This window comes from Drosophila grimshawi, unplaced genomic scaffold (assembly GCF_018153295.1).
Source record: "Drosophila grimshawi isolate 15287-2541.00 unplaced genomic scaffold, ASM1815329v1 contig_1377, whole genome shotgun sequence".
NCBI classification, from domain to species: Eukaryota; Metazoa; Arthropoda; class Insecta; order Diptera; family Drosophilidae; genus Drosophila; species Drosophila grimshawi.
Genome location: NW_025062900.1, coordinates 18,032,097 through 18,050,349, shown reverse-complemented (window position 1 = coordinate 18,050,349; position 18,253 = coordinate 18,032,097). Strand labels below are relative to the sequence as shown.

General features: G+C 38.0%; 3 protein-coding genes across 3 annotated transcripts; all 3 read right to left on the bottom strand.

The window, feature by feature from the left end:
• Positions 1-2,641: 2,641 nt before the first annotated feature.
• LOC6570066 (N-alpha-acetyltransferase 20) lies at positions 2,642-3,190 on the bottom strand. The gene has a single exon (XM_001996279.1). The coding sequence runs from the start codon at positions 3,188-3,190 to the stop codon at positions 2,642-2,644; it is 549 nt and encodes a 182-aa protein (XP_001996315.1).
• Positions 3,191-3,940: 750 nt separating this feature from the next.
• LOC6570067 (transmembrane protease serine 9) lies at positions 3,941-9,113 on the bottom strand. The gene is made up of 5 exons (XM_043214521.1): positions 8,921-9,113; positions 4,934-6,041; positions 4,595-4,730; positions 4,236-4,532; positions 3,941-4,161 (listed from the first exon to the last, which is right to left on the bottom strand). Exons 1-5 carry the CDS (start codon positions 9,111-9,113, stop codon positions 4,006-4,008), a joined length of 1,890 nt encoding a protein of 629 aa, XP_043070456.1. The 3' UTR covers positions 3,941-4,005.
• A 2,224-nt stretch (positions 9,114-11,337) lies between these two features.
• Positions 11,338-15,563, bottom strand: LOC6570068. Its single transcript, XM_001996281.3, has 4 exons — positions 14,993-15,563; positions 11,968-12,372; positions 11,754-11,903; positions 11,338-11,695 (listed from the first exon to the last, which is right to left on the bottom strand). The coding sequence occupies exons 1-4, from the start codon at positions 15,135-15,137 to the stop codon at positions 11,544-11,546; spliced, it is 852 nt and encodes a 283-aa protein (XP_001996317.1). The 5' UTR covers positions 15,138-15,563; the 3' UTR covers positions 11,338-11,543.
• Between the last annotated feature and the right edge of the window lie 2,690 nt (positions 15,564-18,253).

The window sequence follows — 18,253 nt, the reverse complement described above, 5'->3', positions numbered from 1 at the left end:
TGTGCGTGTGTACGTATGCATGTGTGTGTGTGTGTGTGTGTAAAGTGCGTCTGCTTGGAAAATTCTATGAATTTTGAGTTTATTTAAAAGAAGAATTGGGCAAGCGGCAACCAGTGGGCGATCACTGTCGGCTGTTTGTACTTTTTATTTATTTATTTGTACTTATAAGCATTCAGCAGCCGCCAGAAGAGCTGCAAATGTTTGCCAGGGGCATTATGGCATATTTAGGTAGACGATCTTTTTAAATATACAATAAATTAACGACGATGCTCTGGGCTTTGAAAAGCATCGTGGAATCATTTTCGATAGTTCTCTCAGTTTCGAAAACCGCATGAGAAAAAATATATAAACCACAAGCTGAGAAAAGGCCTTAAGTGTTTTTTAATGAAAATAATGCAAACGACACTAGAAAAAAAAATGCATCCTTCGAAGCAATATCTCAGTAGTAGCAGAAGCAGAAGAGTTTACGAGACTCGTTCTTCAAAGTGTATCTATTTACGTGGCGGTGATTGTATCTACTAGTACTTAAAGTGTACATAGCACTGGCAATATGTTTTAGCTTTTTGTCAAATTGATCTGGTGCCAAAAAAGCGAAACGCCAAAAAGAAAGAATATAAACAAATAGGCGCATGCAGCTCGTGCCTGTTTGAGAACTTGTATATAGCAATAGCGCCGAATCAGCGAGAAAACGTATATATATATATTATATATTATAAATATATATGTATATGGCATATCTATGAAAAGGTCGGACCAACAGCCGATAAATATCATGCACACAACGCTGACAATCAAGTATCATAGAGAAGTGAATGATGCCAAATGCTTTGGTTAGTCGGACGGCCCTGCATCGAGGCCATATGCTGGGATAAATCATAATTAATCACATTCTACAGTATGCTTGACAGGAAAAGCAATAAAACGAAAACTAGAAGATTTTTAGGCATCGGGTATATACTGTATGGAAAACAAAACATAAGCTTGGCCAGACAAATCAGTACAATATATTGCTTAAAGAATATGCAATGTCTGCGGCATTAGAGATTCATTCATCTTAATACAAGAAAGCACATATGTATATATAGGTAGGTGTGTATATATATATAATATATATAAATACTTGGTTCGAATTTGATTTGATTATTCACATGCGCAGCTATTAGTTTGGACCACCTGCCTAAAATTCTAATTGAATTTTGAATTTTGCGCACTTTTCCTCGCTGTGATCATTAATTAGGCTAATGCGTTCATTAATTGTGCATATATTTAATAATATATATGCCGCATATATGTACAAATTGGTTTGTACTTACTTTATTTTTGTGCATAAATGCGCCATTAAATCTTATAAATAGATTGGCGAAAAGCGCAAAACGGCTGGGTCTGACTCAACGTTCCTCGAACATTAACCTCATTAGAGAAGAGCGTAAAACATTTTGTATAAATTTCGATTTGGTATATTTGAGTATATGTATAAAGCTTTCAAGTGGCCGATAAATTGTCTATAATATGGGTGCGGCCGACCAAAAATTAAACAACAAACCATTGAAATGTCGTTGAGTGACTTGAAATGACAGCTACTTAAGTCTGATCATAATAATCCAATCAATTGTATCGCTGAGTTTCTACTTTTACTTTTAATCCTATTTATAGGATAAACATAATATATCGAATGCGCAAATCTTTAACTGAACAATGGGTTAAAGTGTGACTCATCGGAACGATCAACAATTTAGTCACGAAGTGGATCTGACAATGATTTATTTATTCTTTGATCTGCAAGTGTTTCTTAATCCTTGAAGCGCTGAAGAAAACTAAAAACGCAAACTTGTAATAGTTCTTCAGTTGTTTATTTTAGCCATATACGGCTGCAAAGTGCATAAATAGGAAACTATAAGAAAGCATAACATGTGTTTTATGAATATGCATATATAGTCCAGAAACACATTAAGAATTAGAAGTCAGGAAAAATGCCATTAAAAGTTCAACGCACCCGTCGCTTAGATATTTAACGAAATGTTTAAGCAAACCGCTCAAAGAAAAACTACAAAATACATGTCATGAGCATGGGCATATCGAAACAGACACAAAAACACTGAACGAAATTTGCCATCACTCGTTGAGGGATGGTTTTATGCGTTTCAAGTTGCGTGAATTATAAACATCACTGCGCGTGTTTTGGACACGCAAATTGGCTAACATCGCCTCCCCCCGTCCACACACGATTGTATATTGCAAAAAAAAAAATACTTTAAATTTGTGCTAAAAAATGTCGCCAATAAAAAACCGCAGCATGAGCCTTGACCATAGAAATAAACGTGGTGGCATCGTAAGTATTTCAATGTTTTGTGTATTTTTTTTCTTGTATTTGAAATTAAATTTGTTTGGCATAAAAAACTGCGTTAAGACGTAAGGCGTAAGTCGTATCTCTGTAGTGTTGCTAGCCTTATTTGTTACTACATACACACATATATCTGACGACTTGCTGTTTAGCTTTGTGCGTCAGCGGATATTTGGCTGGCGTTTAAATTTAGCGCAATTGAATTTTTTTATTTAATTAGTTGAACGAAATGAAATGAATGCCAAGAAGAAAGAAAACCAACAAGAACAAGAACAAAACAAACAACGTCCTCGACACACCCTAATAGTCATCATCGCTATCATCAGAGGATAAGCGCACCGACTCCCTGCTAGCCTGGGACAAGGATATTCCATTTACATCAACCGACAATGGCATCATCATATCGTAGGCATCCTCTTCCGGATTGCCGGGATAATAATCGAGGAGCACACGACGCAGAGTGTAGCCCAGTGCACAATAGAGCTTAAGGGCGGACTGATTGCTGCAGCGCAAAAAGAGATCCACATACCAGGCATACTTCAGGTCCAAAATATGCGCAAAGTATTTCATGAGAAGCGATGCAATGCTCAAGCGACGATAATCCGCGGAAACTGTTAAGGAGCAAACATGCCCATGCAACTGGGAACTGTCTGTGAATTTATTGAAGCACTTGCCAAAAATGAAGCCCACCAGCTGACCATCAGGTGCTGTGGCAGCCACTGCCAGTTCAGGCCACAGTGCGAGATGGCGCAAAAAGAAGCCGAGGTGATACACCTCCGTTAATGGGTCAAAGACCAATGCATTGAATTTGAACAGATCATCAAGTTGAAGAGCGCGTAGTGAAGTCATGCTCCAAGCTGCGCTGGTATATACTACTAAGAAAATTAATTTTGATTACAACAATAAGTTACTATAAATATACTATAATTATTTAATGGACTGCTACGATTCACAATACATTCAAATTACAGTCTGTTAAACAGAACAACATTCCGTAAGACCGACTGACCGTCGCAGGTAATCTCCCAAAATATGTTATCTTGATGAAAACTAGAAACAATCAGTTGTGCTTTAAGTACTCGTATAGCGATGAGCAGATGGATTGCGGTCTGGAAGGGTATGCAATATTAGACCTGCCTCGATATCTTGCAAACTTGGTGCGATTTCATGCAACAATCCGAAAAATGTTGCATACTTTTGGGCTGATGGCAAAACTTTCTTAGCAGAAATCAGAACCATTTTAGCCCTTGCAATACCAAAGATTTTTGATGAAGTTGCTTACAAAAGAATAAAAAACCTATTATTGTGTTCTTTTTTTCCATATATACCCTTTTTTACATTATAATACTATATTTTTGTCTTATATGACCAAAATTTCCCTTATTAATTTTACACAATGTAAAATATTCAATTTAATGCCAGTCGTGAAACAGAAAACATACAAATAAATTTTTTTTTTAAATGTACAAAAGATGCCAGCAGATTAAGTCTGGTCAAAATGGGTATGTTATTTTCGGTGTTTTTGATTTATTGATATTGCTATTATTTATGCACATAGTAAATTATTTTGTGCATAACGAAGGAGACAACCACTGCAAATGCACTTTATAATGTTTATTACACTTGTCTCAATATCACGACTTAAACTATATACATTTCGAAGTTCATTTAATGTTCTTATAGATCCATGGCAGCAGCGCAGTGACACGCGTGTAGACGCCCGGATACTGCCCCTTGCCGCAGCCAATGCCCCAAGAGACGATGCCCACCTGCGTATAGCGGCTGCCCTCCTTGACGATCATCGGACCTCCCGAGTCGCCCTGTCAAAAAATTTACCAATTTGGTATAGGTTAGTATATACATAAGATATATGAAGAGTGAGCTGGGCTCTTACGCTGCACGAATCCTTGGCAGCCTGGCCAGCACAGATCATGGACGCGATGATGCCACCAGGCGCAGCACGTCCGTATTTCTGAGCGCACTCCGGATTTGCCCAGATCGGTATGTCCACCTTCTGCAGAATAGATGGCTGTGGTCCGTTTTCGCGCAGACTACCCCAGCCGGCAACAGTTGCCACATGGCCGCTGTATGAGCGTGCCTGCTGTGCCACCGATGTTGGCAAGCAAATCGGTTGAATCTCCTTGCTAAACGGCACTGGCTCACTCAGCGTCAAAATGGCAATATCATTGTGCTACATAAAAAATCAAATATGTTTTAAGCGGTGCACTCTGCAAATATGTATGTTTAACCCACAAGTGTGCTAAATTCGAAGCCCTTGTGCCGCACCAAGCGTTTGATGCGACGCGAAACGTGTTGCACCTCAAAGTCCGTGCGTATATTGTAATCTCCCAAATGAGCAGTTAAGGCAGCCACATCCCACGATGTCATGCTAGGATATGGAGAAGAAGATTAATATTTCTTTACTAGACTCTGATGAATTTGAATTTGCTTAAGAATCTGTTTACAGTTAATATCACAAGTAATTAATGCTATACTGAAATCAATTCGCTCCAGTTTTGAATTCCTCTTGATATTAACTCAATTCACATAGTTTAAGATATTAATATAATATAATTTTGTTGTCTAGCTTACCGTGCCACGCAATGAGCCGCAGTAAGGATGTGACTGGTGGTAATCAGACTGCCGCCGCAGAACTGCTTGCCTGACTTGAAGAGCACCGCAATCCAGGGGAACTCGTGCGGACTGGCATTAATGCCGCCCACAATGCGCTCCTGATCGGGTGACACGGGATTCTTGTTGCCGCACTGCAGTGGCAAGCCCTCCGGACTGGAGCCGCTCGCCGGACGACGAGTTGTGGTTGGTTTCGATGTCACCGGAGAGCTGGGTCGCCTGGTAGTGGTGTATATGCTGCTAGGAGGCCTGCCCAATGGACGTGGTGTGGTGCGTCGAGTGGTCAGCACCGAGCTGGGTGTACTGTGGATGGGTCGAGAGGTCGGATGCGTGGGATACTGATGACTCGGCGGATGGGTCGGAATTGGAGGTGGCCAACCGCCAACGGTGGGTGGGTGTGTGGGCACCGGTGGCGGCCACTGTGGCAAGCCACCAGCAAAGGTGCCAAAAGGCCATTGATAGGGATAAACAGCTGTCGTGGGTGGCGTAGGCGATGGTGGTTGTGCAGGTGCCGGCTGCACCTCGGGAGCATTTGGTTCAATTGTGTTCATGTCCTGAAAGTCGGGGGTGTCCTCCACGCTATTGGCATTATCTACGGGATCAGTATCCTGCTCAGTCGGCTCTGCATTGTTAATTGGCAACACATTTGTGGGATCTTCCTCTTCTCCTTCTTCAACCACCCTGTCAACGTCATCGTCAGCTGTCGAGGGCTTCTCTGTTGTTGTGGTAGTTGTCGTTGTCGTCGGTATTGGAAAAACGCCAAATGTGTTTCCATTCATGTTTGTGCAGCAGATGCCATTATTGACGCGTCCCAACTGATCATAAAAGTTGCATATATTAGCACCCAAGCCCAGAGATCCTGTGGGCTGCCATTGACGCACTGCTATGAAGGACAATTGCCGCACTGAGCGATAATACTGCTGGCAACTTTGGATGCGGACACAAACGCCTTGCTGACCATTCGAGGTCAGGCATCTGGACCCCTCCCAAGCGCCACCGCCAGTCAGACCACTCTGCAGTAGAAACAGACTGGGATCAAAGAAGAATTGTCGCTGCTGCCGGGCATTACCTTCCAATTGGAAAAAGTAAATTAATAAACAATCAGTGATTCGAATGGTTTGGAGTGTATTCACAAAATTAAAGATCTGACAAGATCTGATTTGAGTACCACTTGTTATTGTCATGGTGCTCGACAGCTGTTACAACAATTTAAAATCCATCAAATGCGATTTGTGTATCAATAACAAGAAAAATAAAAATGTTTCCATGATTTGGCCCAGATGAGTAATAAGTGTTTTGGCTTTCTACAGGGATTTGTTTTGCACTCGCATTCAAGTCAAATGACTCACAGTATGCCAAAAAAAAAGCCAATAAAATATTTATATGCCTCTTAGCTTCCCTACTAACATTTTGTTTTGACTGTTTACCGTGCGTGCAAAAGTTCCCTTTGTAATATGCAAATCTCATTCACAAAATGCTCATTCAATATGCGTAACAAGTCTGCAACATTGCCTCCATTAGGCCTTGTCCACGGCCAGGGCAAAACACGTGCGAATATTTATTTTGCTACCCGATCGAACTATATGCACTTTTAAGCGATAACTAATGTTACATCTTGCTGGCGGACAAAGAAACTTGTTAAACAAAAATAAATACAAATTTATTGTTAATCGATTATAATCAACTCGGTTCATAAAGCCAAAAATAAATCTTCGGCAATAAAGGGATATGTGGAATTTTTTTATGGCCAAATTATAATGCATACTCTTAAACAGAAGAAAAGGGCATGTCCATCCATTCAGCTTTATCTTTAACAGATTATAATATTCAATGTATACTCATAAAGCACTTAACACACAAAAGCACACTAAACGACTCATTTACCCGATTGTTTTTTTGTAGACGCATAAATCAAGTCCAGCCTTAATAATATGGGCCACACTCGAAATGCTAAATAAATTAAACAAATGGCAGATTTATGTTAACTTGAAAGAACAACAAGACCAGCTCGGACAAAGCTAACGCACAAAAGAAGCCCAGATCACTTTTAAGAAGCTGTCATTTGGCTAGAGGCATACGAGCATACATACATATGTACATGTATGTATACATAGATGTGTACGAGACATACACTTGCGTAAGTATGACAAGTGACAGTAGAAAGTTGCTTAGGGGGAGCGACTCGGCTGCTTACAAAGAAATGTTGTCAATTGTGCGTTGAAAGGCGCACATTACACACAAAACAAAAAAAGATAAGAAATAAAAAAGACATGAAAAAAATGGCACAGCAATTGTCATTCAGCTTAAAAAGCGCTTAAGTTTATTGTCAATATTCTGGCTTTTGTTTTTGTCATATTTTTTTCATATAGAAATGTCAAAATATTGAGTAATCACACGAAGCGTGGACCCCAGCTTCGAATTGGAACTCGTAGCGTGAACGAATGTTAAGTAAATATTGGTTGGTCTTCTTTTGTGGTTTTTTTTTAACTTTTCTACTTTGTCAACACACGACAGATTGGCTTAAAAATTGCGGCTGGCTGAAATAGTTTTTAGTATGTGACTTTTATCTTTGCAAAGGCTAATGAACTCTAGCTCTGCACCAACGTGCTGTAAATGTTTAAGTTACTCCTCCATGTAGTCTAATTATATTTTCGTACATATTACATTGGAGATTCCTTTCAGATTTCAGTCAAAATACACACCCTAGAGCTGCAAACTTATTTAATTTAGTGTCATAAGGCTCTGAAGATATAAAACGATAAAACGAGAATAGGGCAAACAACCAGTTGAAGGTCTAGACATGGCCCCCTTCGGTCTAGTCTTTTCAATTCGATGCACAAATTAAACTGGACTGAAACAAAACGTGAAATAACCCGCAGGACTTGTAAGCTGAGCCGGGCAACCTTTATGAGGTGTGAGGCTTTAATATGGATAGGCAAGCGTATCCATGTAACTTTTATTTATGGCTTCCTGCAGTCGTTTAACAATTCGATGTTCCTTCAAAATGTAAATCCAATTACACAATTAATCTGCTCAAGTAAACAGATTATTTTCGCTGCCAAAATCGATTAATAGGCTTATATTATAGCTATGTTTTCACAGCGAAACATTCGTGAAGATCACGCCTAATTTAAATTGTTCAATTGTTGGCAATAAATAAATTCGAAGCGAGCACTCATGTTGCGGCCATTGACAGATGACAACCACACAGTTTCAGTTTCAGGCCCGTTAATTGTGTGGAAGTAAGTCAATTTGAAAGCTCTATAAGATACGCCTCCACTGCGACATTTGTTGTCTATTTTGGAGTTGAGCACATACATAGAGTAGAAAGTAAACAACGCAATTACAATGTGGAACAAAGGGACCTAGCTTCGAGACGTATACGAGAAAGAGTAATTCCCCAATAATTCTCAATCTCTATATTGTCACTCTGGATATTATGGGATTCTGAAGGTCACATAAACCAATAGTGCTGCGTGCCTAGCATAAATTTATTAGATACTATAACGTAGCACAAAGTCATTGAACTTTTGCGTGATGTAAAATATTTATGTACGAAATGTTAGCAAATGAGATGCTTCTAAAGTGAATATTAATAATTAGTTTATTTTAGTGGTGAGCAAAATAGCAAACATTATTTTGTCAGTAAATACAAGAGATTCAAATGAGAATTTCGATTAATCGCTTGCATTATTATATATTCTTACAAATTAAACATATTTTTATAAAATCTGTTATTTTTTCAAAAATTTTGAGTTTAATAACAAAAATTATTTTTAAAAGTAGAATATATTTTAAGCAATATTAGCTGTTTATCAGCATCAGTTCATCAAAAAAATACCAAAGCATATTCGTCTGTTAAGTAGCAAGTTCGTTGCCTAAGTCTTTTGTTCTTCTCTAGCAATTTCACTTTTCATTGCGGCTTTCTCAAGCTTCCGCATTACTCACCGTCCACAGGGGCAGCGAAATCTTGATCAACCGTGGCATTGACAGCGGCCTGGGAGTCAACCGCACTGGTTTGCGGAATTTGATCCGATAAGGTTGTTGCTGATGTTCTTATCGATGGCACATTCTCGGCTAATGTCGCTTTAAAATGCAACAAATGCACACAAAGTAATAAAATCTGCCAAAATGCAATCATTTTGCCAGCAAAATACTTGTTTTTTGTTATTTTCTTTACTATTTTGTTTTCGTTTCAACTCAGCGGGAATTGCAGACCCATATATAAATGGTACAATATAGTATAAAACCGCAAACCGAAACGCGTCTCGTGGCTTTTAGAATGCGGCGCACGTTGCCCGATGGCATTCACCTGGACGGGCAGACGACTCTTAAGAACTTCTCGTCGGACTCTTGGCTCGCGGTCGACTTCGCGCGCTTATTAGAAACAGGACCGTGGGCAACCGAGATCCGCGAGCTTCTGAGCCAAGTGCCGGCACCGTAGTTTGGTTAACAGCTATGTCGACGCCAGTCGACGCCAGCGACAGTGACAGCGACGTTGACTGCGGCTTTGGCGCAGACGCAGAGGCAGACGCAATCGAAACGTCAATTACTCTCGCGCATCGATTGGCTTGTTGTTGAATGCCTGGTAGGCGTTGTATTGGCCGCCTTTTGGCTACCTTTTAGCCTGATTCTTGCTTACTTCATATGCTTATGCCGTTTTGCATATGTAAACTAGTTATATTATTGCTTGGTGGCATTCATTTGCTCCTGCTCCATCGCTTCCTTGGCCCGATGGCCAGACATATCACAAACAGGCACGTCGCTCCAATTGCAGACAAACTGGGACTTACACCGGGACTTGAAAGTCGCACGGCTCTTGCAGCGTACTGTTAAAATACCAAGAACGCAGATATGTCTTTCGAGCCGTTTGTTTATTATGCACTGAACTAATACTAGTGTCAGTTGATAAATAGTACTTTATTTAATTATTCACCGCATTTTATACTTACTTTCCTTAAGTTAAATTTTATCCATATTTATTTTATTCACAATTCTGAGTTAAAATTAAAACAAATTTTACAGAATGCTCACTCAACTTTTTCTCTGTATCAACTTTAACTCCTGTATCAACTTTCCGCTTAAAATTGGTTAAGACTTTCATAATTCATTTACTCTTACATCGCGCATCTAAAGTATGGCAAGGGTAAATTTTGCTGCAACAGGTATTTTGTATATGTTTCATAAGAAAACGGGTCAAGCGAGTCTCTTGAAACTAAAAGCAAGGCAAGGAATTTTTCAAGCTCCTAATGGAATAGCTAACGGATTTATCAAATTCGTTCATACCAATAAATTATCGCTTTAATTTCCTCTCTTGGTCAAAGTATACCTCTGAGTCGGTTGAATTGGTTTTCATTGGCTCCCGACGGGAGCAAATTGCTGACTGTCCCAAATAATATGCGAAGCTTTACGATAATTCCGAGCGTATTTGTTTGAATTGTTGGAGATATGCGATGCAGGATTCAATTAAAATACAAATAAATCGCGATCAAGTCAAATTGCATTGTCACTGTTTGTTTGTTAAAAATATCACAAATTAAGTCAATTGTTGGAGAGAATTGGCCAGTTCATTGTTAGCTCACTTGATCTCCTCGCTGAATGGATAAATGCTCGCCCACCTTTAATGAATGTGTGATGTTCTCGAGTGTCACCGGCATGGTGGCCACAACCTTTTGGCGACATGACAAAGTCGATCAATATTTTGCCGACTAATTGTCTATAATTGGATGCCAAAGGGGCATTTGCCTTTTGATTGATCGCAAAGTGCTCTCGATTCGATTTGAAGTGTTGTATTTTTGAAAGCAAATTCGCTGAAGCGAACAGGCATCAAGATCAAGAAAGAGACGAATAGCCAAGTAGAAAGACGAATAGCCAAGTCTGCTCTAAGAAAATTTCATTAAATTTCAAATATTCAAATAAGAAATGTGGACTTTCAAATAGTCCGTGTACAAAGTGTAATTCCAAAATCAATTGACTCAAGTGAAAGTTCCAGTTATAATAAGGGTCAAATTAATTCTTAGCTCAGCCATTTATTTACTCTTCAATCTTCATTCATATTTAAGCGTTTGCTATTTATTGATCCTGAACATTTATATATTATTTATATATGACTTTAAAATTTCGCCAAAACTTTCCCTTCTTTTCTTAACTGCTGAAAATTATGCTATATGTTTTTAAACTAGTCTTTTATTTGAACTTTATTTTGTTGCCTTATTTTAGGCGCGACGAAATTAATCCAATGGCTGCAAAACCTGTCCCACCTTGTACTCATTTAAAGTGTAAGTTGATTGAAATGCATCAATTCATTTATGATTTAAACATTCGAATTTAATAATTTGAAAATGCAGAAACATTTTTGTATGGATTGTAAGATGTTTTTTTTTTGTTGCTTAAATGACATAATAAATATACATTTTGTGCTGTTCAAGAAACAATTCTTGTCGTTAAATCGCTGACAATTCAATAAGCTGAGTAATTATTTGGAGGCAGCATTAAAAATTATTGATATTTTGTAAATAATAACTAAGAACTAACTAGCTATAAAATACGATCATTTAGAGCATCGATCACTTCACTGAACCAACAATTTCTCTATAGGAACCGGAGCGAAGAACTCATTGATATGTGCAACCAAAATGGGGGCCCATTGCTCACGGGTGGCGGGAATTCCGACACGCGTAATCTCCGGCAAGTTCTCATTGACCAGATTCAAGATCATAGCATCTGCAAGTAACAAATATGGTTTAAGAAAAAACAGATCACGCCAGCGCCAGCTACTCACTCAGGTTGCGATCCGAGAAGATGCCATTGGCCAAGACTCGAGCGTTGCCAACGTTGACATTCGCATTCAGTCGATGTAAGCTCAAAGTGTGCTTGCCGCTGGAATGCTTCTCAATATGACCATCGGTCAGAACGGTGGCCTTAACATTGTCTAATTGAAATTTAAATTGAAATATTAATTATGTCAGCAATCGATTGCCTGCAGAGACACTCACCAATCGTGATGTTGAATGGCCCCTTGGGCACGAGACGCAGACCGCCGAACTTGACATCCGCCTTAAAGTAGCCGCCAGCCTTCAGCTGTGGCAACTCCACGCCCAATTTGATGACAAACCCGCTGTCCGTGAAATTGGATGACACGCTGTTGACTTTCAAACTGCTGATGCCATCAATTTCCATGTTCTTGATGAGCAGGCCACCCTGTATGCCATCGTTCGTGTAACGAAATATGCCTCGTTTGTAGAAGTACGGATCAACGGAGCCCATGTTCAACTCTGACAGGCCCCGATTCTTCAGTCTCGGCACAATCGATTGGAATAGTCCACGTATGCATTCATCCAGATCCGACGAGCTGAGGCTGCAACTGCCGAGGTCATCGCCAGACGTTTGTGGTGCAGTAACTGTGGCGAAAGTGGCGGAGATTAGTACATAGCAGTTGGTGTTGGTCAAAAGTCAAAATATAGTCGGTTAAGTTATGGTTGGGCTAAAAGTGTGCGTATTAAGCTCAGTCAGGCATGCATCATTGCGCATAGCGCCTTTCGAGTCATCCAACCAAGCGTGGCACAGTTCACAGTTTGGCATGCCCCGCACAAGCTTTTCTCCAGTTTTGACATTCAAATAGTTGTTGTTGCGTGCTTTGTGTCAGGGTGACAGGTGACAACGACGCGTCGCAGTCAAGGTCTCCGATCTAGGCCCCGCACAAGCCGAGGTAATTGTAAATGGAGTCAGTGGATTGTCTTGTACGAGTTTTGGAGTACATACTTGTACTTATCAATAGCTTTAGTTCATAAAATTTCTCAAATTATCAGTAATTTGCAAAAGTTTTCGCATTTTCTTTTAAATCTAATATAGGTCAGATATAAATACAAAATGTTGGATGTATTTAAAACAATAATTAAAATTTTTTATAAAGCTTAAAAAAACTTGTTTGTAAATTATTAAAAATATTTAATATTGATTGTTATGTTTTTCAAATTTATTTAAAACATTAGTCTCCGCTCCTGTTTGGCTATGTGATTAGCATATAATCAACATAATTTTGGAGATGACCTCAAGTACAAAATTAGTCGGACAGACAAACAAACAGTCAAAAAAATTGCAATACGTTATTGCGTCATTTTAGCGCTGGCTGTAAAAATAAGTGCAAATAACATTTGAGTTCACTTGGTTAAATCTTCACATGAAAAGTAAAGTGTTTAAATCTTTAAAGCGGAAATGGATAAGAAAGATTGCAATTAAATTTAGCATTCCCTGCAATTATGTCAGAAAATTACCCAAGTACTTAAAATAGTTAATTTGGCACGAACAAGCAGACAATGCTTAGTTTTACCCTTCATATATTGTCAGCTACTTTTAATACGGATTAGGCTTACGATTTGCTCAGCAATTTTGTAGTCTGTAATTTAGTTTGCCAAATTTTGAGCGCTTTCGTGTTCGGTGACTTTGTCTATTCGCTGTTGGCTGACAAGTTCAATGTCAAAGGTGAACCAGCCAAAATAAAAAGAAGACGAAAATATGCAAAATAAAAGCCCAGTCAACACGTTGACATTAATTACACTTTGACAGGCGTCACAAATGTTTGTGATCTGTTTTTTTTTTTTTTTCAGGGCGCGTTTGGGCAAATGTCGTGAAGTTCGTTGCCTAAGTCTTTCGTTTGCTTACGCTCCCAGTGCAAATGTCAATCAATTTATTGGGCTTGCTGTAGTCAGCATTTTGACTGCTATTGCTGCTCGACATTTTACGCAATTAGTTACAAGTTACAGCTGCAACTCACAGCTCAAACTCAAACTCAAAGGCCCAGCGACGCTGACGCCGTTTTTCGCATTGATGTAGGTCAGTTTTTAGCTTTATGCGTTTAAGAAATGCGCGCATAAGCAGCCGGTTTTTTATTTGTTGTTGTTGTTGTTGTTTTCATGTTGATATAATGTAAACCTCTTTGTTGACGCTGGTGCTTTTGACGCGAATACTTTTTCGCAAGCGCCCCACACCAAATACATACATAACATACAAATCATTTATTTCTCTGCGGTTGCTTGAATTAATTCAATTGGAGATAAATATTGCAGTCTTGCCTGTTCGACTTGCTTTCGACTTTACGTATTCGGTATATTTATTCTGCCATTTATTTTGCATAATCCATCAATATACATTTTTGTTTTGTTTATTTTCAACGCCTCATGTGCGGTACTGCTTGAGAGTCACTGTATTTCAGCATTCACATTCAGAGCGTTTTTTTGTTAATGCTCTCTTGCGGTTTTATAACTTTTACTATTCACACGAACCAAAAAAATGGAAACGAAAATATATGTCAAGTTCAAGCTGCTCAACATTTTTAGTGTTGTCTCAGGTGTTAAAAGTCAAGCAAATAAAAAGTATTTTTTTCTTATTTTTGAGCTGGCTGACTTGCTAATTTCTATAGCAATGGCATTATTTTTAAAGAAATCTCATTAAAATCACACTTTAAGATTAAAATTGCTTCAGTTGTTGTTAGCTGCTTTTATTGGACTTTGAAGGTTGTAGGCGTAAATAGCTCGCGTAATCTTTTCAATAACAATACAATGGGTTAGTCACCGAATTACACTCGACAATGCTATAAATGACCTATTTAGAGATTAATACAGATCGTACTTCTCTAGCTGGATATAATTGTTGCTGGTATAACTCGATATGCGCATTGCGATAATATATCTTAAGTGAAACTAACTTAACCTAATCTTGATCGACTGAAGTTTAATTTATTACATTCCAATCAAAACATTTCCTGCTTACAATTTCCGTCAAAACAAAATTGCGCAATTCGCTTTAGGCTTCGAATACTTCAGATTTGGATTTTCATATATTTGTCATACAAGTCAACTACAATATTATTTATTTCAATTATCATTTTCAATTGTCACTTTGGTAAATGAATGACTCTGGCAACAAACTTGCTTAACAGCTCTGATTTTTCATTTCGCTTGTCATTTAAATATCAAGTTCTTGCAGTCTGGTTGCATAAGAGTAACCCAAACATATATCTACCTGAATCGAATTGGGAGTCTGATGAGAAGGCGGTCTGCTGGGGGTCGGTACTAAGTTCATCTGGAGCGGATGTTGGCAGTATGGCGGACGCGACACTTCCGAGTGCCACAGCCGCGATGGTTAGCAAAATGTACAACGCTTGCATATCGATTTTGTTGATTTATGCAGTTGTTGTTTTTGTCAATTTGGACAACGCTCTTTTCACAATTGGCAATGTAAACTTGTTTTAATTGAATTGTTGTAGTGCTTTGACGATTTTGTGGCTTGATTCAACACAAACACACACACACTCACTCACATACACATACAAACAAACAATGTGTGCAATTTTCGCTTGCTTTTTTTTTTGCGTAATTTTAAAACCGGCTTCACTCTTATTTCTACACGAATTTTTACAGTTTCTTGTGGCTGTTGTTTTCTTTCGGTTAACTGCAATTGTTGCTGCAATCGCGAACACCGACAGAAAAGCACACACACACTCCTACACTATACTCTAGCTAGCTAGCCAATTGCCAAAGACACCAAAAAATGCTTCTGCAAACTTTAAAAATCAGCGAACGATTTCGTTGGCGGCCCGCCGCTTGCAAATCTTTAAATGAGCGCTGCATAAAACTCACGTTTATTTATAGTTTTCAGCTCGAGTTTTTTAAGTTTTTCCATGCGCACGATGCCAAAAAAAAAAAAAAAAAATCAACAACCACAACAACAAATAACCAATTTGAAGGCTTTTAGAGCGCGCCGATTGAGCTTTCAAAGCTTTTGGCTTGTTGAGTTGCTGAGTTGAATTGAGAACTTGTGCACCACAGTTTGAGCAGCGCTGTACCTGAAATGCTCAGCATGAGTTGGCATAACTGAGAGCCACACTTGAATGTTAAGTACGGTAAATTTAAATCACGTCTCAGACGTTGGTATAAATTAAATTAAATAATACTTATTTAATTACAAGACTCGCATGTTGGATTACTAAATAACATGTTATTCTCAGAATAAATAAACAAAGCATTTATTTTAACTTGAAAGAAGATAGATCGATTTTCAACACAGTTATGTCATATTGAAATTCTAAATAAATATTATTTAAGTAATTTGAAATTTTCCCCAAATTTTTTTTATAGTGAGTAAACATTTTTGTATTCCTCTTTTCATAAATTTAATACAACTGCTTAAAGCTACTACTTCATAATTGTGGTTGTAATTATATATAATTACAAAAACATTTATACAACTTTAACCACTTAATACAACATTATTTTTTTTAATCAAAAGAAAATTATTATAATGAATATTTTTTTGGAAATTGTTATCTAAGCACAAATAAGAAAGAAAATAAAGAACTAATTTTGCTTTCGCACAGTGACATCTTTTTTTTTCTTATTGACCTTGAAAAAAGTTTGCAAAGCAATTTGTGCTTGGAATCTCCCACGACGGTAGTAAATGTTCTTCAGCATAAGAAACTAAATTACTCCATATATATTATTAAGTTTAAGGCAACACTGCGCATTCAAGCGTTAAATCTGCTGATATTTAGAAGCTTGAAGACGAAGAAAAGCAAATAGATTTATAATTATGCATAGTCAAGTTAAATTACTAAGATTTTCAGATAATTGGGGGATATAATTACTGGGAAGCGAAGTTGCAAATTATTATTTATTTTATATGCCATATTCAACTTTTGGCACTAACAATTCTTAAAGTAAAAGTATTAATTTGCGCAGGGTATTTAAAAAAGTATACGATTTTAAGGCTGATCAAAAGATATGTAATTGTAATCATATCTCAGTTGAGTCAATGTCAATCAATAAATCGCACCCACAAATCAATCAATCTTAGAACAATGAGGAAATTATCAGCTGCTCCCATGAACTACACACCTACAATCCCAAACCCAATCCCAATTCCAATTCCAATCCCAGTTACAGTTTGAGTCGCATTGCAGTAGTTTAACAAGCACCGGGCCTAGTTGAGGCATTGGTTTAGCCCTCGACTCTGGGCTACTAAGTAAAATGTAGGCCAGTTGTTAATCTCTTGCCACAAACTTGCGCACTATATTTATGAAGTTTTGGGGCGTCTATTTCCAAGGTGATCGACGTGACTTGTTTGTCATGTTGCAATGCATGCCTGACATCCAGATTGTTGCACTCTAGGTGCTTCACTTTTGAACTTCCGATGAACCAAACAAGTTACTGTGGCGGTTCCTATGTACAGGTGCGTCATAATATGTTTTGGCAAATCTAATGCTCCAATGCTTATTATGCTCGGCCAGTCTTGTAGCAGACGACACTTGATCGTGTGCCTGGCATATCCATTTAGCAATTAAAATATTCTACGTATGCATATATGTTGCGAACATATCCACAACAACTTTTCAAATATGCGAGGCACATCGCTTTTTATCGACGTTTATAAGACATATATGCATAAAAGTGTGCAGCACACACTCTCATAATAATGAGCTGCTGATTTATCGCAGAGTTAACGTCGCGACCTGGGCGCTAACGTTGCCCTATGGAATATTACCTCACTTTCTATGCGAAGCCAAATTCCGAGCTGCTTTGTTTATGTCAACCTCTAGAGCTTGTTTATGCCCCATAAATAAAGTAAGACGGCCAACAGCCATTGCTCTGGTTGACGTAACCAGACAGCTGAAACAGTACACGACTTGGTAATTCTCAAACTACAAACATATATTTTACTAACTTAATATTGAACTGTTGCATACTAAATGAGTTTGCCTGACATTTAAGACTCTCAAGAGTACTCCTGTCCATAATTTGTATTTTAGCCTACCATCGGAGCTTGCATCTACCACTTGGGAATTGAGCCCAACACCCTGAAGTAGGCAATGCTATTTACTTAATATAAAAATAATAAATATTCAATACTAAAATAATTCCCAGAAACCTCTGAGCACGCTTAACTGTGATAAACATATATATATTTATTATCTGTCTCACTCCTTAAATCGCTCTCTGACTTCTTTACTTTTTACTTTCCTTGTGACTAAACGACTAAGGCTTAAAAATATTGATTTCTTTTTTCAATTTCCCCAATCCTTACATTAAATTGTGAACAGTTTCAGATTTTATTCCATTTTTTTTTATTTAGGTTTTTTTTATTTAAATTACCAAATAATAAAATTAATAAAAGAAAACATTTTTCTACAAATTTTAGAATGTCCTGAGCCCACATTAAATAAATGAAAATTAAATTTTGCATATGCAAAAATGCTAAATCAGTAAGAATGCGCTCATTTCTAATGGG